Source organism: Rhyacophila brunnea, unplaced genomic scaffold (assembly GCF_057557595.1).
Source record: "Rhyacophila brunnea isolate RB1 unplaced genomic scaffold, BYU_Rbru_1.0 scaffold_5, whole genome shotgun sequence".
Taxonomy (NCBI): domain Eukaryota; kingdom Metazoa; phylum Arthropoda; class Insecta; order Trichoptera; family Rhyacophilidae; genus Rhyacophila; species Rhyacophila brunnea.
The window spans coordinates 31476887-31499397 of record NW_028233170.1 but is presented as its reverse complement, the minus strand read 5'-3'; the positions used below and the strand labels follow the sequence as shown (position 1 = coordinate 31499397).

Sequence of the window (22511 nt, the reverse complement as noted above, 5' to 3'; positions counted from 1 at the left end):
AAATGATCCATAATGTGTTCTTGTGATGAGATCATGTGTGAAATAGTCCGTTTCTGAAATTTCACTATACTATTTCACGCATTTGTATGTGGGACCAAATATGGAAAGAGTCGTCACCATTTTATTTAATACTTATGGTATTTGAGAGATGAGGTAATATTATTTATTTTTCAAGTAAGAGTTTATCTAAAGATATTCAGTTTTACAGTGAGTACTTATTCTTTGTTTTTTTATGGTTAGGAAAACATCTGTATAGGTATTAATTTATTCTACATTCTTTTGGTTCTAAGGAGAAATTGATTCAACCCATTTAAAAATGGATACAAGAATTTTTTTTTCGAAGAATGTTCAGTTGAATCTAGCGAAGATAATTCAAACAGTGGTGCGAGGACTTCGGAAATACCAGCTAAACGAAGTCGTACTTTTCAGGAAGAGAAGAGAAAGTTTCACTAAGAATGGGAACAGAAATATTTGATTGTGCAAAATGAGAATATACAAGATTCTATAGTTACCGTTTGTGTGATTTGTAAAATTGTGATTAAACAAATAAGATCATATACTATGGAACGCCATTTTAAAATTTATGTTGAAGTCAAAAAAAATGGCCCACTATGAACATACGCCAAAATCTGTGAAAGATCATTCAGTGTAATGTACTTCATTAAAAACGAATATCGAAGCGAGTTGACAGTGATGTAAACTGAGAAGTAGCCATGCGGTACGGCTCGCATTGGAAAAAAGGAGTATTAAGGAATTTCTATTTGCATTATTTTTAAATAAATCGATATGCATTAAAATGTTCAAATGTCTTTTATTAAATGGACTTGTCTATAAATAAATTGATCCATTTTTTTAGTAAATAAAATTTAGCTTCAATTTTTTCAATCACAACAAAAGTGAAATTTGTTGCGGCCACCAGACGTTTCCATAGGACTGTCAATGTCAATGTGAGGCCACAGTTAAATTTCACGTGAGAACCACTGGTCTAGAGCACTACTTCTCAAACTGGGGGCCGTGGAGCTCCTGCCAGGGAGCCGCGAAATATTTCAGTATTTGAAAAAACAAAAATCATAACGTGATCACTGGATGATACCTTATACAAATCAGTCAAAATCTCGACGTCGAATTTTTACATGATTAAAATACTTTATTCGATATGGATAAGAATTTCTAGAACGTATAGTAGTAATGAACTTCGCCTCTTTCTTCCCACTTAAGTGATGAAAAATGGATGTTTTTGCTTCATATTTGGCGGATTAGTAAATGAATTGAATCATTCTCTTCATGGAAAAGATATCAACATTTCAATTCTGAATATCAAACTTTCTTCGTGGTCAAAAGGTATTAATCAAGGATGCACTGATATGTTTTCATGCTTGAATGAGAGTGTCTTACCGCCAATGAAATATCACTCTCGACCGACAACTTACTTACAACACTTACTAACAATTAAAAGTGTTATACTTGATCACATTGTCGAATCACAATGATTTTTCAACATATATTTCTCAAACTTAAATGAATACCAAAGGTACAATTGCATATGAACACCATTTTTTCTAAATCCTTAAAATATGATTATATTACGTGGGCAGCTTAAGAAGAATTGGTTGATATTAGATCAATAATTCCCAGAGACGTCCCTTGATAAAATGCTGCCCCTAGGCACCACCAAAATGCCACCTCACTTTTTTAATAAATTATTTTTATCATCCTTTCATTATTATTTCAAGATATAATTGTGTTCTATGGATACTTTACTAACAAAATATCAGACTAATTATTCGCAAATCTGCACATGTCGTTTCTGGTCTCCAAGGACGTCGAAGGGAAACGGAAGTAAACTAGATATCGCGAACTCGACTAAACCAGTGAGCTGATTTTTTTAATGGAAAGATATTTTCGTTATTACTAATTTTAGGTTGCTATTTATATAGGTATATTCCAAATGATTTTCCTCGATTTGCCGCCCCTCGAGTAACTGCCGCCCCCAAGCGACGTCAATCTGCCTACCCCCACGGGACGTCACTGATAATTCCCTTGAATTCGATTGTAATAAAAAAAGTCTTTCAGAATTTTGGATAAGGTGCATGAATATCCGTCAATCCCAAAGCAGCAATGTTAATCATAATTCCTTTTGATTTTCATTATTATTGGTAATAAAAAATAAACACAGGTCGTATCTTTCAACAAAGACTTTGGAGCAAACCCTGCAAATTAGCATTTCAGACATTGTACCGGATATTGATTTATTATGTAAAAATATGCAATCACCCCCCTCTCATTAACCCATTCACTGCGGACCTTTTACTTAATATTACATAAGCACATTTAAATAACATGCTAATTACATCTAATGGCCACCTGAAGGCCAACGCACCAGTTGTGTTGGACGCAGTGAATTGGTTAAATTGTTTTGTAGGTTGCAGCTGTAGGTAATAGATGTGAAGTTAATTTTTTTTAAATTTTTACTTCACAAGCAAGTAAATGGAAATAATGTTCTATAATTTTTAATAAAAATGTACCAATAAATAGATACTAAAGACTAAAAAAATTTGAGGAGGGGAGCCTTGGATTTATTTTTTATGATGTAGGGGGCCGTGGTATGAAGAAGTTTGAGAAGCACTGTTCTAGATTAGAGATCCTACTGTTGGATTTATTTTTTATGATTTAGGGGGCCCGTGGTATAAAGAAGTTTAAGAAGCACTGGTCTGGAGTAGAGATTAGAGATCCTACTGAATTGATGTATCAAATAAAAACATTAAAGCAAACCTCCTCTATTTATAGAAATAATCTCCATCCATATATTATATGAAACCTAAATATATGAAAATTAAGCTGAAAAGGAAAGACTACTAGGAGCATAAAATGTAGACACTGGCGGATCTACCTTACGCGCTCTAGAGGATGATACCCAGCGCTCGAAATGGAAAATTTTACGAACCGGAGCGCTCGATAATTTTATGAAAATATTAACGTTGTTATCTAATTGTATACATGTATTTTATAAAAATAAGTCTGTTAACTTTTTTATTATATGACATATATAGCTCAGGCGGTCAAATTAATATTTCCACGAGACGGAGCGATAATTTTGGAGATTTTATGAACCGGAACGGCGCTCCGGTGCGTTCCGGTCCATTTCGAGCCCTGATGATACCCAGTGACGTCTCGTAGGGGTAGGCAAATTGAGCGTCGCTTGGGGGCGGCAGTTACTCGAAGGGCGGCAAATCGAAGAGAATCATTTGATATACCTGTATATAGAAATAGCTAGGTACCTAAACTTAGTAATAACGAAAATATCTTTCCATTAAAAATGTCAGCTCACTGGTTAGAAACACTGTATTTAACACAAACAACAACAAACAGTTTAACAGGACTGTATTTTTTATCGGGTTCGCTATGACCAGTTTACTTCCGTTGCCCTTTGATGTCCTTGGTGACCAGAAATCGATTTAATAATACCTAAACCTTTGCGATCTCAGGCTAAAAATATCATTACAAATGTTGCCAAGTTTTGTCAAGAAGAAAAGCGACACGGATTGCCCTTAATTCCTCAAGACAGAGCAAATTAATGTAGGTATGTATCTCAAAAATGACATGTAAGAATCCACTGTATCACAATATGAAATGTCAAAAAAATATTTATAAATTTTATTTTGTATGTTTTAGTCATTTTAGTGGTAAGTATATATTATTTTGTTAGTAATGTATTCATACAACACATTTGTTAGATATTGGAGTCTTGAAAGGATGATAAAAAATACTTTATAAAAAAATGGAAATATGAAAGTTCGTTGTCAGTGTGTGTTTGCCTTTGGTGAGTGTACACGGCGCCTGAAGATGCCGAAAGGCGAAACCCTGGTCGCAAAAAACGACTCAAATGGAATAGTACAAAACTTAAATCCATTGGAATAATTTAAATACAAATTCCATCAAGTACCTTCGGTCGATAGTATTAATATTATATTCAGTTTCATTAACATCAATGGTTTCTTCTAACTATATGACATATTTTTATTGTATTACAAAGAAATCAATATACCTACTGTATAAATTAATTAATCAATTATATGTATGTAGGTACCTGCCTAAAATCTTTTTAATATATTTTATCGATGTATAAATTCTTCTTCGACCATGTCTGATGCTAATAAGATAATATTATGGACCTCCACAGAGTGGTGGTTTGTATTAACAGATTTTGTTTTTACGAGAAATGGATCTCAGCCACTTGCTGAACCTATTAGGTCCATACTCTGACTCATACATACATTGAAAAACAATATGACGTGTACTTGCCAGACCCAGGATTCGAACCTGGGACCCACGACGCTATAGGCCGCATATAACATACCATATAACTATTAATGTCTTAGTATTTCGTTTTCCATGCCTATTATTTTTTTGTCTATCCCATCTCTATTGACACCTATAGGACATGACTTGCGCTCTACTAATACAATCAACGGCCAGTGGCCGTAATTTTGCCGGCCAGCCATCTCTTCCTCATATGAATCTGCAGCATAATAGCCCGCTTACACGTGCATGGATTTACTGGTAGCAGTATGTATTTTCGCGACCATAACGATTGTACAAGTTGCAAGACTGCATACATGGATCAAAAAAGTTTAGCGGCTTCTCAATAGTGGCGAACCTGCCAGAAAAAATATGAACTACACCCGCGGAGCATTTTGACATTTAACAATTTTCACAATCTGTCAAAAATCACCATACAACGACAACAGCGCGTCTCGCTTAGAGTTGGGTATTTCCCGAGAACATCTCAATCTCGAGATTCGGGATTTCCAGAAAAGAATTCTTGAGTATTCTCGAGAAATCGGGGAATTTAAAAAAAACCTGTAAAAATCCTAAAATCAGTGTAAAAACAGACAAATTCCAAAAAAAATATGATTTTTTTTAATTTATGTAAGAAGACAAACAAAGTAGGAAAAAAAATAATTCAAAACTACTTATTAAAATAGGATTTCAAAAAACACAGACTGTCAATCGCTGCGTCTGACAATCACGTACGCTTTTGAGACATCGAAAATTGCGTTCATTTTGAGTTGACGTTGGAATTGTATTACATGCCCCGATCAGTCCTTGAACGTTTTGTGTTTTCTGTCCACTTCTTTTCATATAGATAAGTAATCGTTTTTTTTCAATTAATATTTCGACTGTGGAAAGGAAAAGGGGCGTAAGCCTCAGTTTTTGCAAAGTGGGTTTTATTTGTTATTAGCAATGTATTCAACTCAATACATGGTATGCCCAAAGGATTTAAGCTGCAAATGACGAATTATTATGAAAATTTAGCTTTTAGTTTTTAGAAATGAAGGGCGTGTGAATTTTACGTCCAGGAAAAGGGGCTCAAACCACGTCAATGACATTATAAGTCGTTTAAGCAATCTTTTGTGGTAAGGAAAAGGGCGGTAAGCAACTCAATCCGTAAAGTATGAGGATAATGGCAGTTTTACTAAACGCTGACGGCCGGGTGGCTCAGGTATGAACCATAATGAAGATTAAGCCACCTAATAGTTTCGCTCGCTCGTTTGACAGTCCAACACGTTTTTCGACACTCTCTCCATTAAAATTCATTTAAAGTATACTAATCCAGTGAAAATGGCAATAGAAAGAAGTTAAAATATTCTTAAAATGTGTGGTGTTAACATGGATGGAGTAAACAACACAAAGAAAAATGGTAAGACCTTAAAATTACGCCTTGAAATTGTTATGCCGCACAAGTGAAGCGTCATCGTTAATTCTCTGTAAATTGTTATAAAACATTATGTTACAACTTATATTGTGTCTTAATCATTGGTTAATGATCTCTTGTTCATATTAGATGATAAAATTAATAAAATATTTTCTATATTTACTTCAAACACCGCCGTGCGGTTTATAGGTTATGTGACATGTCAAACACAATTCTAAACTGAACTTGGTCCCATCTACGCTTATATTTACGATTAAAATCATTGTAATGGACAAAAATTATAATTATGCACCGTATTATTTATAGTAATAACATAAATCTTGAGTAAAATGCGTTTTGTTTTAATTTGTTGTCAGGAGCCACTGATCAAAGTGACAAGTGATTGTCAAGAACCAAATACATCCGCAAATATTGGTTATTTGTTATAATTATTGTAAATAACTAAGATTAGCTTGAATCAATATACTATGTCTATCTATATATAATAAAATATTTGCTATATTTACTATTATCATTATTACTATTATGTAATGATTATGTGTCATTTATGGTTTAATACAATACTTTTTTTCTGAAAATAATAAATTATGATTGTTCTAATTTTAAACTTAATATAATTAAACCATAGGAAATGAAAAAATATTAAATAAACACCTAGTGAAACACTATAAAGAAATACATTCCCAAGAATTTAATTTAAAATAAGTGTGAAAAAAGGCTATTTGCTGCGTAAGTCCACTGTATTTTATGAATACGACATTTGAAATTGGTAAGGAAAAAGGATGTTACCATCATTTTTATCGGTTTTTCTCTAATAACTTACGTAATTAATGTCAGATTGGGAAAATAATACACCAAATTATTAATCATTATGCACTTTAAGTCTGTGTATATTTTTTATTTTGATTTTGACAGAAAATCATTGAAAAAACGTTTTTTGCTCCTCCTGTAAAATTTGCTTTGTGTGGATTACGCCCTTTTTCCTTTTTACAGTCGATTTGATAATAAAGAAATCCCGAATCCCGAGAAACGATTCTGGAGATCCGGGATTTCCCGAAACGTTAAAAATTTCAGTTCTCGAGATTCGGGATGGAAAATCTCGAAAATTTCTCGAAATCCAACTCTAGTCTCGCTTACACTTGAAGAATGAGATTGGCGAGGCAGTCGACCCTTTTGTGTGTAAATAATTATTATCGCGATAGTTTAATTTACACACAAGTGACAGCAAACCCATGCACGTGTATATGCGCTACAATAATTGCTTGAATTCGGGTGCCGGACGAAATCCCGAAGGCCAAAATCCCGAAGGCCGAAATCCCGAATGCTGAAATCCCGAATGGCCGAAATCCCGAAAGCCGAAATCCCGAATACCAAAATCCCGAACGCTGAAACCCCGAATGGCCGGAATCCTGAAGGCCGAAATAATAAAAAAAACATCAATAATTGCGCAAGAGAGACAAACCATTTTTTGTGGAAATATAAAAAAACAAAAAATACAAACACCAATAATTAATAAAATTATATCAATAAAGTTGCGCAATTCAAGATTGCGCAATTTTTGTAAGAGAAACAAAATCCATTTGTTCTACAAAATTGTCTCTCCTGCAAAAATTGCGCAATCTGAAAACCCATTTTCCGCAAAAATGTTCCTCTCATAAAGCCTCCCCCAAACCAAAGCGAATATTCGCAGCGAATTCGCAACGCCCTCGCTATCGCTGTCGCTACCGCTTGGATTTGATGCGAATTTCGCGTTTGGCCCCACACCAAAGCGTCAGCGACGCAGCCATAGACTAAATAATTTTATTTACGCGCCAGATTTAAAATTGTAAATATTATTAATATTTTACGCCAATTATTCTATAATTTTTATGAATTAAATATAAAAAATACACGTACACTATAGCGCTTTCAGAATTGCTACAACTTTTACCCACTTTGCGTAAAGTGTATTTTAATTATCTGAAACAAGGTGGCAGCATTGGATGCAGCCATAGACTAAATACATATACGAATGTCAAAGTGACAGTTGTGTGTTGACAAAATGTACACGTCTTCTGAATGCTTATTACACGCTGAAGATATAATGAGATGGCGTGCGACAAATTACATCGACATTTAATATAACCTTACTTTATGACAGGGCAAGATTGCCATGGCTCATAGGTAAGATAGATTTACTCAGTTTCATAACTGCACATATTATAAATAAGCATTTACCATGAAGGGTTAACAGGATTTGAAGGTAATATGCTATTGAAATAACATGTCTCCGTTATTTGAATTGTAGGTTTTGACTATTTTGCGTTTCTACGCAGAGGGAGCGTACCAAAAACGGGTAGGCCAAGTCTTCTGCGCAATGAGCCAGGCATCAGTAAGCAGATGCATAGGAAACGTGTCCGATGCTATAATAGCAGTGCTTAGTAATACTTACATACAGTCGCCATACAGCGCTGACAGTCTTTAGTGTTGTGTTGATACCCTCTGATCAATTTATACAATATTACAATGTACATGTCATGTAACTAGAGTAACTGCGCATAGACACAACAAGTAAATTACCTACTCAATAAGAATTTAACGGGAATATTATTTTGTGTCGGTAAAAATATTTTTTAATTTCAGACTTCAAGAAAGGGCAGGTTTCCCGAAAATCATTGGGTGCATTAACTGCACCCATGTGCGAATATACCCGTCATACTTGGAGACTTTCAAAAATGAGCGCAGAAAATTTTCTGTAACTGTGAAATTCGTAATAAAATCTATGTTGTTTCTGATACATTCATATTCATTACGTATAATATCATAACATGACATTTATTTTTATGCAGGTATCTGACATGGACATTCTGGCAGTGAGTGCCAGATTTCCTTTGAGTGTTTATGACCAATTCATATTTAGTGGATCGTTGGTAAAAACTGAAATGAAACATCTACAGAACGACAAGAATTGGGAATTTTGTTTTATTAGGGAAGTATGTTAAACTTTACTTTACTATGGCAGTACCAGTAACAAATATTTTTGTTTGGTTTATATTCATCCGTATTTTGTATAGGTACTTCAAAGGAATCAAAATTTTGCATAGGTATGAATATGATATTTAATGAAACAGTTTTTTAATTATTTAAATCCTGATTTCTAATATTTTTACAACTTTCAGTCGAAAACATATTCAAATTAACAGACTGTGTATATTGAAATCATTCTAGTGCCACCATAGGCCAGCCAGACTCACTACACGGCTGCCCGCTGTTTGACCAGGGATGTGATTGAGTGTTTTTGGATAATGGACCACACCAGATCGCATAGCTACAGCAACAAGTGCAAGACCAACCGTGGCTATACATACAGTATACATGTATATATTAAATATAATTTATGTATATTTATTTATGGCTTATACACCGAAACAAAATATGTCACTTAACTGTACTTGAATATTTTTGCAGGATCATTCAATAAAAAATACTTGGTTTAGGTTAAGAAAGTTTTAATAATCATTTTTGCACAGAATACAAGAAAAATATTTATATAATTATTAGAATTACAATGAGCTTTAAAAGTAACACGATATTGTAATAAAATGGACAAATATGAAAAAAAATAACAATAAATTGTATATAGATAGGTAGACAGGGTTCAGATGATTCTGGCAGTGCAGGCGACTCATTTAGGTGTCAGTATTGTTACTTTCAAATGACAATAACACCGTTCCAATGTGATTCGGTCGTGCCAGAAGACTCTGTCCTTCCTCTATTTAGTAACCGGGCGTTTTACAACTTTAAATGAAAATTAAGTGGGTATATAGATAGTATATTTTTTCTAGTACAATATTATTTAATTAGGTGACTTTTTATTTCTTTATTACTTGAAATGGTGTTTATATGGTAGATGGATTATAATGGTTTTGAAATATAGTTATTTTTGTTAATTCTACTTTAACTGAGTCATTTACCTTGACAGCTGTTTCGGCACATAAACTCATTTTCGGAACATTCAACAATAATTTGTGATTATAAAAGAGCTACAGGTCACGTAGCAAATTAAATACGCTTAGTTAAATAATAAATACGTACCAAATATATTACAAAATACACCACATACATCCATCGAATATGGTATATAAAATACAGATTCAAGTATCAAATAATTCTTGGATAAATAGATGTTTATGTAAGTATATGTTTTTTTAAATACTTACATGATACTGTGTTGTATAACATTTAAATTTATATTTTTGATTTTGATTTACATACTTAAATGTACCTACATAAATTTGTAATGTACAGTAGGTACTTAATTACATTTTTAACATTAGGAAATTACCATTATTCGATTCTATCCACCCGCCATGTCTATAATCACCCCAACGCTGGATAGAAAGAGACATCACACAAAATTGGCTGTTTGATAATAAATGGTAGTTTAAAAATATTTTAGAGTATGATTATGTCCATAGAAACAGGTTTTAAGTCATTCATATTTGTCCGAATAATGTGTAGCAGAAAAATAGAAATTTTAAAAAGGGTCTATTCAGTATTCACCCCATTCTACGGCAAACATTTTTCTTAATAAAAATAGGTACATCAATAGAGGAATCATAAAATGGACCTTGGCCCTCGCCCACGCCTTATTCATCCTTGTATATTATATTATCACACTTAATGTTTTGGAAAATTCATTAACATTGTGCACAAATGCCACTTTTGTTGATTGACACTTCACTTAGTTGATCTCTTTGTTCACGTGAAGTACAATAAAAGTATGTAGCAGCGAAGAACTAGAGACCGAAAATAGTAGAAGGAGCTAGAAGAGGCTTTCATCTAGCAGTGGAATGACCCCGACTGATGTTTATGATGAAATATTATTTTATTCCTGTTAATGCCGGGGGTTTCATTTTTAATTTCTTCTGGTGCTTTGTACCTACGTTGAAAGGTTGAAGATCTTTGCGAAAATTAAATTCATCACAAAGCATTAGTATATCTCCAACATCATTCAGGTAGGTATCCATGATGATAATATAATATTATGTACTTAGAGGAGGTATCTGACCTTTATATTTACATGCACATAAAATTATTAATCTTATTGCCTAATGCAGACCAAGATATACCTACCTACATAATATTACATGAACAGAAGTTTAAGAACATCTCAATTAAGTTTAAAATGTTTGTAGGTATACAAATTAATGTGAAACAGAAAACATTGGTTATGTTAGATAGGTACATGGAACATGTAGATATTATCTTGGTTCGCGGTCGGCACTGGGCAAAACCAGTTTATTAGCTCAATATACCTATACATAATGAAGGAAATATATACCTAGTAGGTATATAGGTACATAATATCGTTTTTGTGATTGAGGTCTCTTGAGATCAAAAAACAAACACAACCTAGGTATGTCCTACTGTAAATAACCCGATAGTAAGTAGTATGTAAGGTTTTTGGTCTAAAACCTTACAAAATACCACAATGACGACATGGAGTACCTACTTATCTACCTATATGTATATTATATCTTTAGCTACAATAGAAATGCTATGCTGCATAATGTTAGATGCAAAAAAATAATCTTAAAGACTAGGTACCTATCTAACCTAAAAAAATATTATCAACGAATATAACATGGGTATTTACGTGACCGATACCGAATATGATTGAAGTAGGTATTGTAAATGATACCTAATTATAACATTATTGATATGACTGCTCGAAAGTCGAAACCAAAACGTCAAACGATCGCAATAAGTTAGAACTGTCAGTGCACTAACAATCAAAGTTATAAAGTTTCTGTTATTCAAAGCTGTGCATGACGCAAATTAATATGTATTTTTTAAATATCGGGACCTTAGATTAAAGTTATTTATTTATAATAGCGTATTCATCCTGTCAAAAAACTTTACATACTTTGGTTAGACAAAGATACCTACATAATATTATTATGACGACCTTCATACCATTTTCAACAATTTCCCTGCCAATTTCATCCCATATCTTATCTTTCTTTCTTATGTTTTGTAGTCACTGTCAGAGAAATCATAAAGGATTGGATATTTCCGGACCAACTCGATCAGCTGCTCAATGTCTTCGCCATTTTGATTTTACTAATTCCCTTGGCGAAATTGTCCGCCGCGAATAAATTCGCTGTCGACAGAGTTCCCGAAAATCGCAGCGAATATTCGCTGCAAATTCGCACTCAAGACGCAAGGCGGTCGCGCAAGCGTGCTCTGTCCCGTAAGCCAATACGAGCTTGATTGGCGAATAATTCGCTGCGAATATTCGCCGCGAATATTCGCTTTGGTGTGGGGGAGGCTTAACAATTGCGCAATTCAAGATTGCGTAATTATTGATGTTTTTGTTTTTTTATTTTTCGGGATTTCGGCCTTCGGGATTCCGGCCATTCGGGATTTCGGCCTTTCGGGATTTCAGCATTCGGGATTTCGGTATTCGGGATTTCGGTATTCGGGATTTCGGCTTTTGGGATTTCGGCTTTCGGGATTTAGGCTTTCGGGATTTTGGCCATTCGGGATTTCGGCCATTCGGAATTTCAGCATTCGGGATTTCGGCCTTCGGGATTCCGGCCTTCGGGATTTCGACCCAAACCCAATGCGGGTGCCCCTTGAATGCATCGTGAACAACGATATACGTAAGTTTTGTGTGCGTTTAGTTGATACCACAATGAGTATTTTTGAAAAAAATACTGTTAGAATTTGAGCAAGTTTGAGTATTAATAATGATGCTGATTCACCATGTCCTATGGGATTGCATTTCTTGTAATAATTTATGTATATTTATGTAAGTATACCTATCTATTATTGTATCCTCTCAACAGTGCTCGAAATGGAAAAATTTCACGAACAGGAACGCTCGACAATTTTCCAAAAATGTGTGATATTAGATATAATAATATCTGTAACATAAAAATATCTTTTAGTTTTACATGATGTACTTTTTTCATCATCATCTTCTCCCAATACGCTATCGGCTATAACAATTAGTGGTAACATACAAATATAGTCATTGTAGTTTACGAAATCGTTTTCTAAAAAATACATTAATAATTATACAAATTAATATAAATAACTAAACGTATATGAATCTAATTGGAGTGGGAAACATTATTAAAATACATGAAATAATAGACAAACTAATCACAATTTCTCATTGGTTTCTTTAGCAGTTTGAATAAAAATATGCAACTAAGAGTGGATAGAAATATGAGTGAAGATACTTCGGCTTAAACAAAATACATGTCGCTTTTTTCAAAGCTCTGATTTTTCGTAAATTCTAAATATTTCGATTAAGGTAAACTATTTTTTAATCAAATTAAAATCCATCGTATACGAAAAAGCAAGGGCATGGTTTTTAATAAATTAATTAAAAAAATATCTAATACGCAAGTTTTACAAATGTAGCATTCTTTATTAAATATGAATCATTTTAAACAACCTCAGAAGTGTAGGTACATATTATTAGAAAAAAAAATATTTACATCATGTGGACATGTAGGATAATTTATTCTAATAGGTTTCCAATGTTATAGAAATTGTTATATACAGGGAAATTTTTCATATATTTATCCCGTTGGATTCTGATTGATTTATTTAAATATTTTTATTTCGTATTGTACCTTAAACAATACAAAAAATTTTAACATGCATACGATGTTCACGAATATGTATCTATATTAATTATGGAATTATTTGATTTAAGTTATTAAATGTATTATTTTGTTAGTTTAACCATCAAAAACCCAGTTCATTCAACCCGAAAAATATCCATATAAAATTAAAACAATAAAAATATATGAGGAAATGATTTTTTTTTTGTCACTCAATGTGAAATATTATAATAGATTAGGATAAATAATTATTATCTGGCGATTCCGTAACGTTGAGTAGGTAGGTAAAACAGCAAATACGTGTGTTCTGGTCACAAGGAAAAGCATGACTGTATTTACTATTTAGTATGAAATATTTTACCCCATTAGAAATTATTAAACAACAATTTAAGCTATTAAGTACCTACAAAGAGTTTTTAAACGATGTCAGAGCACAATTTAGCAAAGCAGCTGCAATAGTTAGGTTTTTTCATGCATGCAATAATAATTATTTAGAACCCAACCCATCAACCTCGGTCGATCCAGTGTTGGATGAAGGCCTCCCTTATTTTATTCCATCTCTCTCGGTACCTACTTAGTTTTTCACTGCAAAGTATTTCCGCTGAACTTTATCAATTCATCAATAATGTGAGAAATATAAAAAATAAATTAGTGTAGAGCAGCAAAGCATGGGGGTTAGGTAATGGGAAACCAAAAAAACACAACTTAAAATGATTAAATTTGGAAAAATAAGGAGTCTAATTTTGTCGCTTCCTCTGATGAAAACGCTTATCATTGGCTGCATACAACTTAACCCAATGTTTACGGGCCGCACAAAATTGTGTTTTTGCTAATTACTTTTCAAATGCAAATTAACACGTTAATTACAAAATTAATTAAAAGGGCCCGTAAGCATTGGGTTAAATATTGATAAATGACCAATGAACGACCCCGATTGCATTATGAAATACAAAAACTATGAACGCGTCAAACCCATGTAAATTTCGCTAACATAATAATACGATAAATGGACAATTCTGTCAATTATGGTTGTCTCGATACAAAATTTAAAGTTTCATTACAAAAAACAATTGGCTAAGAATTTCAACCCTCGGTAGAACAGATATAGTATACCTATCTCGGTAGATACTTAGGTAGGGCACGTAGTTTTATTCACACTATTTTTACTATGTTATTTTTGTGCAATATTTAACAAATTAATTAAGTCATTTATAGAGTAAAGATAATACATGTATTTAATGTGTTTCATTTAAAAATTTAAAAGTTCCAGTGTGCATTATAACTATTACGTTATTAACTCACTATATTTAGGCATGTACCTTAACCTTAACTGTATTAAAATAATATGTATGAACTTGCAAAAAAATAAATGTCTCGTTTTATAAATTAATACTACAGTAAATCTACATTCCAATGTAAAATAGCTTCCAACCTTTCCTTACAATCATAAAAACATTTTTTTTTTCAAAATACATTATTGTCCCATAACGTGCGACAATGCAATAAATCTTACCCAGTGCATTTCTTTGTATACAATTTTATTGTTTTATCACCATTGACGCAAAAGGGTCTGTCTATTAGTGCATTCTATGCCAAATTCGTTGAAAACAGTATTGTCTTGAAAAAGGTTAGTTCTCAAATACGTTGTCTTACATTTACTTTATCACTATTTCAAAAAAACTTAAGTACATTATGTACGGGTCATAGAAAATTCAGTGGTTCTAAACCAGTAAAATTATTTTTTAATAAAAAAAAATATTTATGTTTTTGTACCTTTGTACCTATCAATTCATTTTCGTAAATTTTAAATCTAATCCGGAACGTAATAATATTAAGTATGACGCTTGAGGATTTTACTAGACGAATCGCTGTCCGTCGGATATTTTACGAACCGGTACGCCATTTTCGAGGTTTTAACGAACAGGAACGCCATCCTTGGAAATCCCACGAACAGGAACGGCGCTCCGGGGCGTTCCGCTCCATTCCGAGCGCTGCCTCTCAATGATATTGCAATATTATATAGCTGGTGTCTACTAATATTAGGTACGAAATCAGTTTGTATGAAAGCATTGTTTTAATGCGAAAATGTATTTATTGGTGGTACTGGTTTGTTATATTTGACCCCACCATCTGAAAAGTACTAGAGCCACCAACCACTGAATGCAAGACCATATTTTTTAGAAGCGAAAGTAGAAAATAAGGACTTCTAACTAACTTGTGATACCTAAACCGGTGACAGTGTGATTAAAAAAATATATAACATCTTAATGGACGTGAGAAAGAACATGAGGTGGTGTTTTTGTTTGGATTATTACAAATTGTTTTATATTTTCTACTTACACTAATTCTATGCATGGCTCTGCATTATGATCATAGACTGCAAATCAAAATGATTTTGATTTGCAGATGCATTTATAGCAAACATCACACGGTTATCACCCACATCTGTCAAAAGCTGCAAGCATTTCAACACAGCATAATATCAGAAACCATCAATAAATTATGAAATATGTACCTGTAACTTGAATTTGTGAAAATCGGTGTGTGTACTTATGTACGCGCATTAGAAGTTATACTTCTTTGGCGTAACAAAACAAAATAAGCCGTTAGATGAGTCTATTAATATTACAGTGGATTAGGTTGATGAAAACGTACGCGATTCATATGTGTCTCATATTGTCGATGCACAAAAAAAACCTCCAATGTGCCATTTTTACGAAAATTGGTTTTTTATGCAAAAATATTTTACGATTTTTTCTGCATCGTTGACAAGAACCTCCAATGTGATATCACTTTTTGGTTTAAAGTTATTTTCGAAAAACTAAACCTCTAATGTGATGGGTCTCATATTTAAAAGTGGATAAATCTCCGATGTGCTGACTTATCACATTGGAGGTATTGTTGTGCACGCACTCGGCACATCGGAGCTAATGAGTTATACGCTAACATTTATTATAACTTATAACAATTATAACACATGATAATTGTAATTTAATTATTGTATTGGACCAAAACTCATCTTTGCCATACAGCGGTTATAATCGATTCAGAAGTGCCCATGATGAATTAATAAAAAATCAGATTTTAATATATTTTTTGAATTATTTACCAACTCAACATTCACAAAATTTTTTTATTGATATATAATTCTACTCATAAATAATACTTACATAAATATGGCCTCAAATCTTGATACACAATCTTTACAATGAAAAATAATTATTAGGCACTCCAATATAAATAAAGTTTTATGAATATAAATTAAGAGTGTAGAAATATTGGTTATGTTTACAACACGTGCTGTTTACATGGTTGTATTGAACGACCATCTAAATCAGTGCTCCGCAACCGGTGTGCCGTAAGACGATGCTAGGTGTGCCGCGGAGCAATGGTTCAAAAAAAAAACACAAATAATTTTGTATATTATACAATATTTACTTAATAGCCAAATTTGCGTACATGGCTGGTAATACATTTGAGCACCTGCATGAACTTAATAAAATAATGCAAGGTCATAATGAAAATATATGAACCTGATCTGATAAATTAGAAGGAGTTAAGACAAGTATCTCTACAAATGTACCAAAGGACCTACCAGACCACCAATGAAAACTAGCAATTAATTTTGGATCCGTCTCAAAAAAATTTCATCGTTACTTTCATACAATCAATACGACTGAATCCGAAACCCTTTTGCAACCAATGACGAAAGTTCTATGGAAGCGCTTTCCCTATAAATTCGAGAGTATTTTTTTTTAAATTGAGAAACAAAACTGAACTTCGCCGATGTTCCATTGGCTATTTTCTGGATTTCGGTTTATAAAGAAAATCCTCGTATTTTTGACAAGGCTATCACAGTTCAGCTCCTATTTTCTACGACATATCTAGGTGAGCAAAGTTTTTCAACTCAAGCTATAATTAAAAATAATATACAGTCTTGCTTGAAGGGTCTTGACCAAGAACTTCGGGTTGCTCTTTCAAATATCAAGTCAAAATATATTAAACTTTTACGTTCATTGGAACAAGATCAGGTATCACATTAATTAGTTATTTTATTGATAATACAAATACATTGGAATATGTACATTTGGTTCTTCATTTTGAGTTATGTATATTTAATTATTTATCAAATAAAAAACATAACATAAGTATGTAATGTAATTTTGGTGCATGTCCACCACAAGGTGGGGGGCTCTAGCCTGAGGGCCCTGGCTCAGGGAGGCGGCGTGGCAGGTCAAGCAGATAAGTGAGATAAAAACAAATTACAAATTTGCTCTAATAGCAAAAAAGCCGCCTGCGGCGCTGTTTCACTTTGCTGATATTATTATTTTTAAAACATACAATTGTGGGATATAATAATTTGTTATTATTTTGTCAATACTCGACAAATAAATACAAAAAATCGCTAAACATAGAATAAATACAATTAATTTTACCTCGAACACCATTTGAAAAACGCTATATTAAAGTATCACACTGTCTTCAACATTAGCGATAGGTAGAGGTGGGGGCGCCGAAGATTCTAGCCTGGGGTCCATGTTTTCGTGTATAAATTGTTTTACGCGTGGTGTGCCGTGGAATTCGGGGAAGAACTTTAGTGTGCCGTGGGTGAGAAAAGATTGCGGAGCACTGATCTAAATGACACTACGCGCATGCGCATTTACCCTCGAGACCGAAATGAATACAATCATAATAATAAATTGTACTGCATCGACGCGCACAACTTCGTCACACGCCAAAAATACACTATGATCTGTTTTCCCAAACGCGCCAAAAGAAGTATAACTTCAAAAAGGAAACAAATTTGTACCTTTCTCTCAGATTCGGCGTTTTCGCATCAGCCAAAATTCATAAGTGAAATATACAAAAAGGATAATTACAGATATTATCGCACGCACAAGTAAAATCACTGCCATTCAATAACATTGATTCAATTCTTATCATCGCGTGCCAAAATTGAAATAGAACATGTTGCGATTATCGCACTGGTGCCCTATGTTATAACTTGTGACATGAAGTCACCCGACGACATGACGTAATTGTGACGTAAGCTCAATACGCGCGTCGAGGCGAGCCGCCCAAGCACACGGCTCACCGTAGATATTATTATGCTGAAACACCTATTTGGGTATGGGGACAATCAATAACGCCAGTATTTGAGTAGCGTTAATTTCTCGAATGCTGTTATCACTCCGGTAGTACGTCACAATGATGTCATATGACGTCATGTCGACCGGGCGACTTCAACTCGCAAGTTACAACATAAGGCCCCTGGACGCCTTCAACAAATGCATGTACCTACCTGCTATGTGTTCATCCCATAAACGAAAACATCACTGAAGACTTCCGGCTTTTTGTAAAAACTTTTAATCATATTATACCTAACTAAACTTCATAATTCCGTCATAACTAAACATTTTAAATTTCTGAAACACATCGTCCCATGAAGAATTAATAGTGAAAATAATTAATTGCGCTGATAATCAGTTATTACACAATCAGCAACAAATTAGATTATTAGAATGTGAAACTGAATCCATGTTTTTTAATATTGGCCACTGATAACAAAAATGAGCATGGCTTTTCAATTAGGATTGTGCGCCATATGCAAATATTATGTAAGACAATACACAGATAGGTACATATATAAGTACATAGTAATATTATGTACCTACCTAGATTGTTGACGGTTCGATTATTCGAAAGCTCTTAGTAATAATCTATAACGGTAGAATTTACGTGATTATGTTGGCAACTAGGGTCCAGGGGAGGCTCTACCTTAAGGGTTCGTAGGGACCATCCCCACATCGTTACCATGTCAAAAATAGACATCAGATATTTTCATCATTGTTATACATACCCAATTTCATGATTAAATGAACTATTTAATTTTTTTATCCATCTAAACCCGTCGCAATTTTAAAGTGATATTTATTTTTATTAAACAAATAAATAAACCAAAGATTGTAAACTATGTAATAACATAATGATGATTAGGCGCGATATTAAAATAATTAGGTCAATTAAATATGCTCTATTTCACGGTGCCAACTATGTACGAATTAAGAAAGTTATAGCGTCTATTTTTTGATGACCGGGGTCACTCAGTCTCATCCCATCGCCGCGGTACAAATATCGTTCTACAAAGGATGTGAATGTATTAGCGTTAGTATACCGGGGAGCGAATCAAATGACCCAATGGTAAGTAATAACGCTCGCCGCATGTCGTTGTTCAAAACCGATAATGATAATTCTATATAATAATTAGGTACATATTATTAATTAAATTAATATTTGAAAGCATGCTTTTTGTATGTGATGAGGTAACGACTCAGATAATCATATTATTTATTCTGAAATAATACTCATTTCCTCATTATTATTGTAAGTAGCTTGGTACATAATGGAAGTATAATATGAAAAAGTAGGTAGGTATGTATATTTTTAATCATTAATGGTTAAACCCCACCACCTAGAAAGTCATCGAGCCGCCAATGGGTAAGCCGTCCAGTCAATGAACACCCCCCAGCGAATGAATGAATGAACAAAACTCGATTATTTTCAAATCATAAGAAATGGGTGATATTTTTCTGGAGTAGCATTTTTTTACGTTGGCAGCACTGAGGTCGATATGCAAATAACTTCACAATGCTACTACTTATGCCTCATTTCTCTGGTTAGACATTGGGACCAAAATAACCAACTGGTTTAACGGTGAGTACTAGTGTTGTACGCATTGATAATAGCATAATTAATGATTGTTAACTAAAAACTACCTACAGTTACTGCCTATGCAGGGCTAAAGGGGTTTCTTACTCGAACAAAAAATGGCTGTAAAATTATTATTAAAAAAATAAAAAATGTCCCTTTCATTAAAAATCATAGGTGTTCAAATTTTGAATTTACTGAATGCCAACAAGATAGGTACAGGAAGGGCATAATGTTCTTCTGGCATTGCGGCCACGACGAAACCGCTTTGTAACAGTGTTAGTGTCATTTGAAAGTAACGAACCAACACCTAAATGATTCGCCTGACTGCCAAAAGAAACTGACACCATTCTAATTAGGTGCCTACATGGTACATCCGACTAATACGCACCCAATAATAATACGGTTCGTTGTATATGCTTTAAAAAATGGCAAAAACATTATCTAGTTGCATTTTTTTCAATAAAAATGCTATTTTTAATATCGCAAAAGAATCAATATTAAATTTGACAATGTTATATCCCAGTATCCGTATTTACGTTCATGCATCACTATTGGAATCCAATACGAACATTTTATCAGTGGCGCTATGTCATCGCAAGAGAATGCAAATCATTGAGGACCATCCGGACGAGGGTCCATATATCTCTAAGGGGGGACATGCTCGTTGAAGGTCAAAATTGAGTTTTTATTGTATTTTCAAACCATGATCCTGGACACTCCTTAAACGTTGTAGATAATCTATTTATATAATTTTGAAGCCTTATTATCCTTTATAGTTATTTTACACATTTGATGACTGCATGAAGTATTTTTGTTACATAAAATAGTATTCTTTTAAACCTCTCGCTCTAATGTTTTAGAATATAGTCATATTTCGGTACAGAACTGTGCAGTGGTGTTAAGATTTTTTACATTTATTAATTTTTAAACGCATTTATAAAACCATTAGTATAATTTATTACGAGATAATTTTTGTAAAATATTCACGATAAAAAATTATTTTGATAATCTCTGTGATCCCAAATTTGACAAGAATTAGGCATTTTATTATTCAAAAAATCGGCAAGATTAACACATTTGAAGATGATTCTAAAGATACTTATTATAAGCTATGTCTTTGACCATTCAAGTGTGATAAACATCTTATGAATAATGATTGCTTTATAATAATTATTGACCTAAGAATAAGGTAGTGTTTTTTTGAAATACGCCATTTCTTTTGTCATTCCCTAGTGGTTAAGCTACAACATACGGCCGTAGCCATAAAATGACAAACTATAATTAAAGTAGGGAGTAAAATTATGTTAACGCGCGTGTTTGAACATGTACCTAACCGAATTTTTTTTTATTTTTTTTTAAACGGTACATGTTCAAACACGCGCGTCAATATCATTTTACTCCCTACTTCAATTATAGTTTGTCAATTTATGGCTACGGCCGTATGTTGTAGCTTAACCACTGGGGAATGACAAAAGAAATGGCGTATTTCAAAAAAACACTACCTTATTCTTAGGTCAATAATTATTATAAAGCAATCATTATTCATAAGATGTTTATCACACTTGAATGGTCAAAGACATAGCTTATAATAAATATCTTTAGAATCATCTTGAAATGTGTTAATCTTGTCGATTTTTTGAATAATAAAATGCCTAATTCTTGTCAAATTTGGGATCACAGAGATTATCAATATAATTTTTTATCGTGAATATTTTACAAAAATTATCTCGTAATAAATTATGCTAATGGTTTTATAAATGCGTTTAAAAATTAATAAATGTAAAAAATTTTAACACCACTGCACAGTTATGTACCGAAATATGACTATATTCTAAAACATTAGAGCGAGAGGTTTAAAAGAATACTATTTTATGTAACAAAAATACTCTATGCAGTCATGAAATGTTTAAAATAACTATAAAGAATAATAAGGCTTCAAAATTATATAAATAGATTATCTACAACGTTTAAGGAGTGTCCAGGATCATGGTTTGAAAATACAATAAAAACTCAATTTTGACCTTCGACGAGCATGTCCCCCCGTCACAAAAAATATAGATTCAAAATAAATCGCATGGGAATCTGAATGAAAAAAAAACAACGGAAGGAACGCTAAAAGGGCACTCAAAATCATGGCCCCCACAAAAGGGGGCTGACAGGGCTCTAGCCTGGGGGCCCGGGCTCAGGTGGGGCCCGGCGTGGCGAGTTAACCAGATAAACATATATCATAAATTTGCTCTAATAGTAAAAAAATTCGCCTGCGGTGCTATTGTCCTTCAGTAATATTTTTACACAGTTTCTAATTGTGTATAGATACTCGACAACTCCATAATAATTAAAATGGATGTATGTTTTAAAATATACAAAATACTAAATATACACATTCATTTTACTGCGTCCACCATTTGGAAAACGCTAGGTACTGTAGAGCGTCACACTGCCTTTATCCTTAGAGATAGGTA

The 22511-nt window shown here is 33.2% G+C and overlaps 2 protein-coding genes across 6 annotated transcripts in view; one reads left to right on the top strand and one right to left on the bottom strand.

Annotated features, from left to right (window-relative positions):
• LOC147066298 (protein O-glucosyltransferase 2-like) overlaps positions 1 to 22511 on the bottom strand; it is a 218508-nt gene that overhangs the window by 95749 nt on the left and 100248 nt on the right. The window lies entirely within an intron of this gene.
• On the top strand, positions 7375 to 12020 carry LOC147066304 (uncharacterized). 5 transcript variants are annotated; one of them, XM_085955274.1, is made up of 4 exons: positions 7667 to 7879; positions 8339 to 8450; positions 8545 to 8688; positions 8924 to 12020. In XM_085955274.1, exons 1-4 carry the CDS (start codon positions 7869 to 7871, stop codon positions 8969 to 8971), a joined length of 315 nt encoding a protein of 104 aa, XP_085811400.1. In that variant the 5' UTR covers positions 7667 to 7868; the 3' UTR covers positions 8972 to 12020. The 5 variants fall into 5 exon arrangements, 1 of the variants encoding a protein (XP_085811400.1); XR_015071587.1 differs by lacking the exon at positions 8339 to 8450 and having other exon boundaries at positions 7714 to 7879; positions 8545 to 8799; positions 8924 to 12019; XR_015071586.1 differs by lacking the exon at positions 8339 to 8450 and having other exon boundaries at positions 7716 to 7879; positions 8924 to 12018.

Bases quoted from the DNA above. Each gene is read 5' to 3' on its own strand.
- LOC147066304 (XM_085955274.1), top strand. The intron at 8,451-8,544 runs GTAACTGTGAAA...ATTTTTATGCAG, and splicing joins ATGAGCGCAGAAAATTTTCT to GTATCTGACATGGACATTCT. The intron at 8,689-8,923 runs GTATGTTAAACT...AAATCATTCTAG, and splicing joins AATTTTGTTTTATTAGGGAA to TGCCACCATAGGCCAGCCAG.